Below are 11,911 nucleotides of genomic sequence, written 5' to 3'. Positions count from 1 at the left end.
TTCCAAAACGTTTCAGTCACTCTACCGTCATCAAAAGTGCAAATACATAAACTTGGTATTTATAGACCAGGAAATGCAAAAAACTGCCATATCCTTTTAGTGAATTTGCAATTTGCAGAGGTAAATTTTAGTCTCCGGGGATTTGATTCTCGTGTAGAGGTGAAATACTTAAGTCCAGGGGAGCTGAAAATGGAAATGCTCAGAGACAGATAATTAAAAAAGAATGGATTTTTTTCTGGAAGACCCACCCAGCTGGCACACAACGTTGTTTCAACGTTCACAACGTTCATAACGTTAAGTGAACGTTGAAACAACGTTATGTGCCAGCTGGGCATGATTAATCCTGGTGAGGAGTTAGAGGAAATTTGCCAAATTCAATAATCCTCCTCTTATAACAACTCGCACAATTGTTTTCGTTTCTTTTTTCAAGGTATTTTGAAGTACCTTCCATTTGCATATTAAGATCAACAGAGTTATTTGGATATAACATACGTGCATTTTCTATTTTAAGCTCATGCTAAAGATCGATTTATTTTCAGAGATTCTGATTAAATGTTTTAAATTACCGACAAGATCGATCGTACTTCTGTCAGATCCGACCGCTTATTTTTTCATGCCCTACTTGTGTATGCACATATCTTTATATGTTTTCTTTTCAGAAATTAACGCAAAAACTAAAAAAACAAACAGAATAATCATGGATTTCAAACTCCTTTGCATGGCATTACTTGTTAGAATGTTATTAATATTTTATGGGACGCACCACGATCGGTATTTTGAAGTCAAATACACCGACATTGATTACACAGTCTTCACAGAAGCAGCAAATCATACCTTGATGGGCGGTACACCCTACCAAACACCCACCTACAAATACACGCCCTTATTGGCACTCATACTTCTCCCGAACATTAGTTTACACTTACTATTCGGTAAAATACTCTTTTGTATTGTTGATATCGTGGTTGCGATGGTGATGAGTGAAGTCATGAAACTTGGTTCCGTGAAAGGAGACTTTGCAACGAAAGTAGACGAAGTGATATGTTTTTGTTGGCTTTTTAACCCGTTCACAATTACCATTTCTTCGCGAGGAAACGCAGAAGCTATTCAAATTCTTTTGGTGGTCCTGACTCTGTATTTCATGATGAGTGATCACACCTTACTCTCAGGTATTAATTAATTTTATCTGGCACCCAAATGGTGAAGTTTTCATCCGACAAGTAAAAGCTCTGAAGGTCGGGAAAACTTTCAACATCTGGAAGGTTTACATTACGGAATTTTGTAAGGCCGTGTCAAGGACTTTGCAACGGGAGGTCTGGTAACCAAGCCCTCGTTTTCGGGGATTGGCGGTTCTAAGTGAAGTATTTTCTGGCTTACGCACAATGGTTGTTGAACCTGATATGCGATGCGGCACATCAAAGGCCGACTGTCATTCCTCTCCGATTGGAAATTTGCCCGCTCCTTTACAACCTTAGCGTGGGCGGCCGTCAATCCGCCATCGGAATATCAGATATTAAGTATTAATTGGGATATTCAAGAAATAGTCTTAACCCCACTGTGTTGAGGAGGTGAGACGTCCAGGGTGGTCTTAAAAATAAAAGTCCAGGGTGGTCTGTTATTTTTTCATGTAAAAATCTGGGATGGTCAATAAAATGGGGTCAAAGAAAAAAATCCAACAGGGTCCTGAATGATTGAAAAATAAATCCAGGGGTCACCTTTCCCTCCTCAACATAGGGGGCACAAATTTTGTTATGGAATAACCCATTATGACGTGTCCTAAACTTGTTACATTGGCGTTGTTCATATGACGTCAGATATCTGAAGTCATTGTATTGATGCGCTCTTAGAGCCAGGTTGACAGTATTTGATTAAAGTGGATTAAATTTTACGTGAGTTAAACGGCCTAACTTTCACGAATTTTGCCCTTTTCGCTAAATTATTCAGTCTTCTTAGTCTGGAGGCGGCTTTTGTTGAGCCTTGCAAGTAGTATACATGGGTTTTTATATTATTTTCTTATCTTGACTCCAAGAACAGTTTTTGAAAAGCTTTAGAAAGTTTTCCATGAAGCATTGAATGAGGTAAAGGTCATTTTGGCCTAGAGTCCCTTAGTAAGTCAATTTTTGAAGTCCCCTATTGAACAAAACTCGTTGCTCCATCTAATAGAGCTTAAAGAATAGTTCTCCAGGAAGGGGTCATCTGGGTTCATTTATATAATTTGGTTTTCCCTAATAATGGACGAAACTTTTTCAAAAAACCATCAAACTCGCTCAAATATGCTGAATCAGCAAAATTTGAAATGCAAATATCTCAAGATCTAGCAATGGTACCTCAACAAACTATACCTGTATTCGATAATACTCTTCGAGACGCATCCGTTGAAAGTGGTTTTGAGTGCTGAAATTAATTTTTAAAGTGTTGACGTCAGCATTAAAAATGACTTTTTTTCAGCCATTATGGCTATTTTTTCAGGGTCTGATTGACCAAATTTTACAAATGACCCCATTTTGGACATCTACTCTTCCAGCTCTATCAGATGGAACCATCAAAATTAGCTGTTTAAAAACTTTTAAAATTGACATTTTTAATGGGTCACTGCTTTTTGCTTAGAAAACCCCCTTTCACTCTTTGGTCCATAACTTTTTTTCCCCATGACAAAAAAATTGACTCTACCCCTCATTTGAAAGCTGATAAAAGTATCTTTCCAACGGTATATACCCTTTTATAATAATTTTTTCTAGGTTGACCCTAAATTCTACTGGACTATTGGGGGACAGGTATTTTTAAAGGTTGGGGGGATGCCAAGAAGGATAGATCATTTAAGAAAGGGGTATCAGACCCCTTACCGCACTATCGAAAGTTCTCTTCCAGATTTTTATTGAATTTATTTTCTCTTCTCTTCCAGGTTTCTTCTTTGGGTTATCTGTTCACTTCAAGATCTATCCTTTCATCTATGGCGCGCCATTCCTCTTTTATTTAACCAAAAAATCGTTAGACGAAACAAGACAACGGAACGTCACTATTTTACAATTCACAATCAAGATGGTAACTTCACTGCAAAATATCTTGTTTGGTTTGGTCTCCCTGGCAACTTTCTTTGGAATGGGAGCATTCATGTTTTCATTGTTAGTTTGATTTTTACGACTGTTTAATTTGTTTTCCTTAAGTGTATATATTTTCGCGGGTACTAAATTTTCGCGAAATTTACTACGGTATTTTTCAAAAACACAAAATCGCGAAAATAAATACGCTTTTCATAAATTCGTTTAACCCTTCTTAAAAAATATCCAACTTAGCGAATTGTGAAATTTAATAAATGCGAAAAATTCCAAAGAGAAACGATCGCGAAATTTAGTACTCGCGAAAACACGTTTCTCGGAAAAAAATTCGCGGTTTGCTAAAATTTAATAACCGCAAAAATATATACACTTATAGGCTTGGGGACACGAGAAGTTTTTTTCGCGTTGGTGCAATGCAACATGCATCATCCCACCAACCTGAAACGCTTTCTCGTGTCTCCACCCCATTTTTCTTTTAATAACATTTGTGCTTCTCTCACTTTTGTCCCAGGGACAAAATCAGCGTGTCTTTTGGGTATTTCCCTCACTTTTTGTCCCATGAAACAAAAAAAGAAACCATGAGACGCGCACTTTCTTTCTTGTGTTGGTGGTATGGAGCATGTTGAATTGCATCAACGCGAAAAAAACTTCTTGTGTCCCCAAGCCTTTAAGGTATTTCCTGTGAAGTTTTGGTTGTTCGTTAGCCGTTACTACTCTCGGGTACCTAATAGCCGGGGGGTTTGGAATAAGCAGGGGGGTTGGAATAAAAATGTCCTGGGTGGAAAATGTTCGAAAAGGAGGCTGATACAGCAGAATTAGGGCAAAAGAGGGAACTTTCAAAAAAAAATTCCCAAAAATCAATAAGCGGGGGGGTTGGAATAAGAATGTCCTGGGTGGAAAATTTTCGAAAATTTAATTAGCAGGCCCCCCGGCTATTAGGCTAATAGTTCTCTTAAGATGGTGCGCTCCTTCACTTGCTTACATTAAATAAGGTGTTATTAATTATTAATTTTCGTAGTTTCTTCGAAAGATTCATTGTATTTGTGCTTATCACGATTTTGTAATTTTCCTCTTCAGATATGGTTTTGACTTTATCGAGAACACTTATCTTTTCCATCTCTCGCGTATCGATATGCAACACAACTTCTCCCCGTACTTCTACGTCCTAAAGACCACTCAAGGATTGTGGGTCGGTGACGTCATCAATCGCTTAGCCTTTATACCGCAGATGGGGACAGTGTTATGGATAGGGGCTAAATTTTATGACCGATTACCGCTGGCATTGTTCTTGCAGACTTTTGCATTTGTCACGTTTAATAAAGTTTGTACATCACAGGTATGCTAATACTAAATTTGTTGTTTGCCTAAAAGGGAGAAAATTTGGCGGGAATTTAATTTTAGCGGATGGTCGAAAAAGATTTTCAGAGGTAATGGCGAGTGGCTAGAAAGATGAAATTTGGCGTTTGGAGGCTATTTTTTAGTGTCGATTTAATTTATCAAATCGCTTTAGGTGTACGAACCCGGGAGATGCAAGATGACGGGTATGTCCGAGCCAAAGTTTGAGACTGAATTTCGAAAATTTTGTCAATTTTTTGACTATTTCCTTGAAATTTCAGCCAAAATTTTCAAATTTAGTCCAAATTTCAACCCTGTGAGAGAGTTGAATTTTGATTTTCGTAATTTTGGAACCCTTCAGAGACTCAATTTGCTTTTTAATGGTTTTTGTACCCTTTTGAGGGACTTTTGAGGGTGTGAAAAAGGGACCCTTACCATACCTGACACCCATTTTACCTAAGTACACCCTCCCCCGGTGTACAAACTTTCAGATTTTAATTTTTACTCGAAAGTTAATATCTTTGAAGATTCTTAACAATACGACTGGTGAGAGTTTACGAAGACGATAGATATCAAAGTTTAAGTACTCTCGGGTACTTAATAGCCGGGGCGTTTGGAATAAGCGGGGGGGGGTGGTTGGAAAAAATCTGCTCACTCGCCAAAATAAGTTCCCGCCAAAATTAAATTTTTTGTTCCCTTGCCTAAATACCCCTGAAATTCATCAAATTTGCTCAAAATAAGGCAAAATGGAACAGATTTACGCTGTCATTCGCCAAAATTAGTTCCCACCAAAATTAAAAAAAATCACTATTCGCCAAAATAAGTCCCCGCCAAAGTTAAAATATTTCAAGATTTTCGCCGCTCGCCAAAACTAGTTCCCGCCAAAATAAGTTCCCTTAAGGTAGTCTATTATTTATGTTTCTCAGTATTTGCATGGAGGTATAAAGAAAGACAGGAGAAGTATGCTATTGTAACCAAGCTCGCCCTACGATTAAAAAAGTTACGATGTATGCATGCTCATAATCTCATATATCGTGCATTTTTAATGAGCTCTTTTATCCATAGGTTAAATCTTATTGGCTCATTTAAGCTTTAGAAATTAGATGAGACGAGATTCATTGTTTCTGACATCAGTGTAAGAAAATATTTGGACTAAAAAAAGGCCTGTAAACTTGGCAATCCTTCATCAAATGATAAGATTTTTCGATCAATGTTTTCTTTCAGGTGAACTCTATTGCTTGATACTTTCCTCCAAAATTCTCCAGCGACTTTATGTCTACAAATTGAGTCTGAAATCGTGTGTGCTTATAAAGAACTTTTCATTTTCTGGCTTGAGAAAATATCTTTTCAAAACAAAATTGAACGGATAGCGAAATGGAACATAAATTTGTTTCGTGGACGAAGTTTTATCTAATTTTCGTATATTAAAAGGCTAGAATCTTCAATACTGATTATTAGAATGTTCAGAGCAAACTTGAGTTCTACTAAAAAGTCTTATTTCATCGGGCGAGCTTAGAATTTCTTTTGATACATTTTATAAAAGAAATCAAAAGACTTTAACGACCAATTACCGACACATTCAACTCCTGTTTTCTTTATACCTCTATGGTATTTGCAACTTTCCAGCAGTTTTGTCATGTTTTGAATTCCCTTTGTTGTGATACCTCAAAAGAAGGAGAGGTTATTTTCCAAACGTTTTTAAAAGCACATGAATTTTCCACTTGGCTTTTCAACCAAATGACTTTAAACCATCTTTTAACGTTTTTTTTTTACTCCTCATTTCCACTACCTATGTTTTGTAAAGTGTCAATTTCATTTTTCAGTATTTCATCTGGTACATTGGTCTTCTACCAATGGCTTATCCTTACCTGCACATTGTTGATCCAAAGAAGAACATCAAGCGAACTGCTCGTACGAATGTTGTGCAACTTGCAATATGGCTTATGCCACAGGTATTTAAGTGCTATTTAGCAATACAGATTTTTTGTAAGCAACTCCAATTTTTGGGTCAGGGTTGGGTTTTCTTAGCAGTCTAACTAATTTTCTGAAAAAGTCGCTTTGACCACCTCTGATATTATGCCATATTTATGCTTATTGGGTCAAGGGCTATCGTCTGCCAAAGATAGTGAAAAGCAATAATGAAAATGAAAAAGAAGCGTGTACATGTTGTTGCTAAGGCTCCCTCAAATTAGCCATTTTTTGCACTACCTCGTAATATAAAAGGTATCCCTTGGTCCAATAAGCATAATAGGGTATAATATTAGGGGTGGTCAGAGCAATCTTTAAGAAAATAAGCTACAACATAATGCTAAGAAACCCCAGCATGGACCCGAAAATTGGATTTGCTTATGGTATATGGAAAAAATATCATCCACTTCTTGGCTCTATCTATATTTCAATTCTTTCTAAAAGAGTTCAAAGAAAAGTGTTATGAGCTCACCCCTTCCCCCCAGCAGACCTTCAATTCACGCAAACCGCTGGGGACTTTAGGCGTACAAACTTTTGCGATTTTCACGAATTTTGACCCTTTCCGCGAAAGTAAATGTCTTTAAAAATTCTAAGAAGGGTCATTCGCGAAAGTTGATGCTCACGAAAAATTCTCGACAAAATAGAAAATCTGTAAAACTTCAAACTTTGAATAAGATGTTACTTTTATGTCACTTTTAAGTCTGCTAAAAGACTAATAAGTGTTTCAAGCCAATCCAAGAAGTATTTGTCCCTCTAAGCCATTTTTTCATGTGAAAATTCTTATTTCGTGTCTTAATTCGCGAAAGTTTATGCTCGCGAAAAATATTTTTCCGTTTAAATTCACGAAAGTAAATGTCGTGAATTTCGCGATTTTTCGTCCTCGCGAAAGTTTCTGCTCGCGAAAGTCTGTACGCCTAAAGTATGATGTGAATGATGTGAAAACATAGGTCCAGTCATAATTCACTTGTTCTTATAAAAAAAGTATAAGAGCTATACCTTATCGGGGAAAATAATGTCGGAGTTTTATTTAGTCGGGGAAAAAATTCGTGACCTAGAAGCATTTTCGTCACTTTTCCCCATCGGGTAAAATGATAAAATATAGGGGAAAAACTCGTCGGGCGAAAATTTCGTCAACCCCTCAAAATTTTCGTCACTTTTTCCCCTGATAAGGTATTATCTTTTCAACAAAAAAAAAGAAGTGTGTACCACTAGGAGGGCCCCTGTTAGCGAAATTTCTGGAATATTTACTTTTAATCGAAATCGTTTTTCCGTTGAAACACCCTAAACTCGATCCAATCCTTTTTTAACACTTTTTTCTATTGTCTACATGTGCGAAGAAATGACTGGGCAGGTTTTAGGGTGGTAAAACGGACAAAAAAATGTCCGCGCGGCAATTGGTACGATGGCCCCTAAGGCTCGCCACACACTTCCAGTTCTTATAAAATTTGTGAACTAGAACTGTCTAGGGTCATGGCCCAGAAGGCTCACGAGACACTGCGCACTTCCGACTTTTTTTGTGACGACACTGCGCACTTCTAAAAATATTTTAGAGACGCAAAAGTCCCTCTCGAAAGATATCCGTAATGGTCAGCAAAATAGATACCGAGTTTTAATAAATGGGTTGATGATAATATAACGAAGAGGATCGGAAATCCCGAGTTAAAGAACCGAGTTACGAAAAAAACGAGTTATGACGTTATTTTCGGAAATAAATATTGACGTCATTTTATATCTACCTCATGAAGTCGTCATTCTAAATTTCGTAACTCGGTTTTTGGACCTACCCCGGTGGGGTGGAGGTCCTATAAATTAGCATTTTCTCGAGATTTCATCATTAGTTTTTTCTGATTTTTTGCACAAAGATGCGTATTAACAATGTCTAAAACATGGCCTAGTCCGATTTTTGAGAAAAATTCTATTCAGGCTGAAAATGCCGGAGATATCCCGGAAATCGCCGTTTTTGCAGATTTTCATTGGACTTTTTCCTTATATTTCGTTGTTTTTTCACACAAAAACATTATTTGTAGCAATGCCCACCATCTAACATGGTTTAATTGTCAATAAAAGTGATTTTTGAAGCCGGAACTTTCTAAAAATCGCCGGAACAGCCTATTTTCGCCGGAAAAACGGTATTTCTTGAATTTCTCGAGCTGTACTTTATATTTTTTCATGAAATTTTGCACACTGATGCAAAATGGCAATACCTAAAATATGACAGAGCCTGATTTTCAATTAACGTACTTTTCCGGCCGAAAATGCCGGAAAAACCGGTTTTTTGGCATTTTCTCGAGTTTTCATCATTAGTTTTTTCTGATTTTTTGCACAAAGATGCGTATTAACAATGTCTAAAACATGGCCTAGTCCGATTTTTGATAAAATTCTATTCCGGCTGAAAATGCCGGAAAAATCCCGGAAATCGCCGTTTTTGCAGATTTTCATTTGACTTTTTCCTAATATTTCTTTGTTTCTTCACAGAGAAACGTTATTGATAACAATGCTCACCATCAAGCATGATTCAATTGTCAATAAAACTGATTTTTGCAACCAGAACTTCCTATTTATTTATTTCTACAACCCTTCCCTCCCATCAACAATCAATGATGAATTCATTGCGTTGTGTATTTTCGCTAAATGCTGTATTTTCTGACTGATTTTTTTCATTTTTCTTTTCGCATTGCTATCTAACTTTCATCATCAGGTAGGTCCAATCAGCATCTAGCTCGTTTAACTTAACTTCAATTTTCGTTCTTTTAGATTTTCGAGTTATTTTGGCGTTCCCAGCAGAAGGCTCGAAAACACGCACTTCTAGTTTTCACAAAATTGATATTTGGTCACTTTTTTCTTCCCCGATTTAAGCTCGAAAAATTCCCCGATTTTTGCCACTGAGGGGAAGTTTTGCTGACTAGCACTTAACTCGGAAATGAACAACTCGGAAGTATTAACTCGTTTTGCGCAACTCGACATTCATTTTATAGACCAAAAAAAATTTCATTGCGCGGGCCGCTCGCATGGAAATTTCCGGCCGTGACAAAAAGTAAGAAGTGCGCAGTGTCACTTGAGCCTTCTGAGCCATTGACCCTAGACAGTAGTTCACAAATTTTATAAGAGCTGGAAGTGCGTGAAAACTAGAAGTGCGTGATTTGAGCCTTCTGGGCCATCGTAAATTGGCGGCTACGGTCGAAAAGGTGCATTGCAGCATCTTTAATTTTGATTGTTTTCTCTTTCATCTATAGGCTGTTTGGTTAGGGTTGGCTTATTTGTACGAATTTCGAAAGTTGGATGTTTTAGTGTATGTCTGGCTGGCATCTCTTGTATTCCTGGGAGCGAATATATATTTGTTGAAAAGCATGATGGGAAGTTTTGCAATCATCAAGGGTGATGAAGAAATGGAGAAAGAAGATTGAAATACTTTTATTCATACTTATATACTTGTACAGAGATTTGAAGGGTCAGTAACATAAATATGGACGAAAATGGTTAAACTTTTATACTGTTATACTTTTAAGTGGATTCGGCAAAAAATGCCAAATCAATGATACGTCAAATTTAACAAAGTCTTTTTAAGATAGAATTTTATGGATTTAATGTTTTTTTGTGTAAGAAATACCACGTATCTATTTAGTTTATCAGAGGTCTACAATCCTGGCCATAATATTTGAGACAAAAGGGAAATTCCCACGAAATCTTATAACCACAAGTATTTTGGAAAGCGCTCTAAATTAGGTTAAACGAATAGAGTTTTAACTCTGAGTTAGGACCTTAGAATCTGAGGATCCAAAAGTCCCAGAATGGTCCAACAGGGCTCAGAATATAGCCTGGTAGTCAATTAACCCCACCCAAATCAAAATACTCGAATAAATTTATCAATTAGCCCAAAAACGACTTTCTCGCCCGAATTCCAAATTTTGAAAAACGAGGAAATAAGCTAAATTCTCAATATATTTTGGCCAGGATTGTACACTGTTCTTACTGTATCTGCTAAATTTTAGAAAATCGAGCATACGTTAAAACTCTCACTTTAGCCAACTGTCGCTAAATGAAATTCATGCTAAAGGTAACCAAAGTTTTTCGATCGCAAAAGATGTTAAAAGACTGGTTGAGTATGTTTCATTTAAATAATTATAAACTACGAAATTTTAAGCCAAAATATAAAAAATAGTAAATTCATTTTACATTTGATTCATCACTATCACGATTGTAAACCCTATGTACTAAAAATTACTATACTTAAAACAATTAGAACTATAGAGACCAGGATGGTAGGATTAGCTCGAAAGAATTGTAAAAAATAGAAAACAAAATGTGATATAAATTGGTAATAAAGCAAGAGGAACGAAATTATCTCCTGGTAGAATTAATTTATAATTGTTATCTTCAATCCAATAGAACAAAGACGCTGTAAAAATATACCTTAATTTTTTTCACGCGCCCTTAAAATTTTCACGCGCCCATATTTTTCACACGCTTATAATGAAAAATATGGGCGCGTCAAAATTTAAGGGCGCGTGAAAAAAATTAAGGCACGTGAAAAATTTGGGCGCGTGAAAAAGCAAGGCGTGCGAAGCGCGTGGGCGCGTGAAAAATATAGGGTGCGTGAGGCGCGTGATTTAGCAGACTCTGTATTTTCATTGTTTCAGAAAACAATTGATGTTCTAGCTTTGTCCGCAAAGGACAACTGTCATGGCGGCTCGAAGATATCTGATTTTTAAAAATGTTTATCAGTCTTATTTTTAAAAAGTTCTCTAGCTCTTTCTTTTTGTACATTTGCAGAAAAAAAAAGTTTGAAAGTAAGTCTAGCATTCCAAGCTGGATACATTTGTGAAATCTAATGTGAGAAAAACATCATTAGACAAGAAATTCAGACAAAATGCTTATAGTGTCACGAAATTTTCAATGGGAAATATCTTTCCAAGACTGTCCCCAGAAGAGCTGAAATTAACATACATAAGACTTAAGTGTCTTCCCTTCACTGTGGTATGAAAATCCTTTGGAGGCACGTGGTGGCAAGGTGGTTTTTTTGAGGTTAAAGTTTGAAAATTTCCGGTGTCAACATTAAATTTCTTATACACAACACGTCTTTTGCATCTTTCTCACAGCTTGAAACGTCATAACGACTTATAATTAGCAATTAAGTGGAAGAATCTGACTCTCACAGGAAAGTTTTAAGTCTCTTTTGGGAATTGGATGAGTGATTTTGGATAAGAAATGCAATAAAAGTGCTTCGAAAAATCATTTAATGAGGGAAGGAGAGTGAACAATAATATCATTACTGCGGACATAGCTAGTACACGAAAAATTGGCAAAAATCTGTTACTTGTATATCCAGTGTATAATAAATCAATAAATCCTTGCTAACAGATATATTTGAAAAATTGACAAACAAAGATGGAAAAAATGAAGTTAAGTTGGTCATATTTGGCCGTTTTAGGTCTACTTCAAAGGGCTGTCACTTTTTATCCAGATACGCAAAATCTGTCCACATACTTTTGAGACAGACCTTAGTTCCCTTAAGGTATTTCGATTTTCGAAGCTACTTTTCAAATCCTATTCTT

General features: G+C 36.5%; 1 protein-coding gene across 1 annotated transcript; it reads left to right on the top strand.

The window, feature by feature from the left end:
- Positions 1–663: 663 nt before the first annotated feature.
- Positions 664–9,821, top strand: LOC136813843 (GPI mannosyltransferase 1-like). The gene is made up of 5 exons (XM_067070333.1): positions 664–1,169; positions 2,903–3,122; positions 4,134–4,392; positions 6,215–6,343; positions 9,593–9,821. The coding sequence occupies exons 1-5, from the start codon at positions 698–700 to the stop codon at positions 9,761–9,763; spliced, it is 1,251 nt and encodes a 416-aa protein (XP_066926434.1). The 5' UTR covers positions 664–697; the 3' UTR covers positions 9,764–9,821.
- Positions 9,822–11,911: the final 2,090 nt, after the last annotated feature.

Source organism: Clytia hemisphaerica, unplaced genomic scaffold (assembly GCF_902728285.1).
Source record: "Clytia hemisphaerica strain Z4C2 unplaced genomic scaffold, Clytia hemisphaerica genome assembly, whole genome shotgun sequence".
NCBI lineage: Eukaryota > Metazoa > Cnidaria > Hydrozoa > Leptothecata > Clytiidae > Clytia > Clytia hemisphaerica.
Note: the sequence above shows the minus strand (reverse complement) of the source record. Positions and strands in the feature narration are given on the sequence as shown.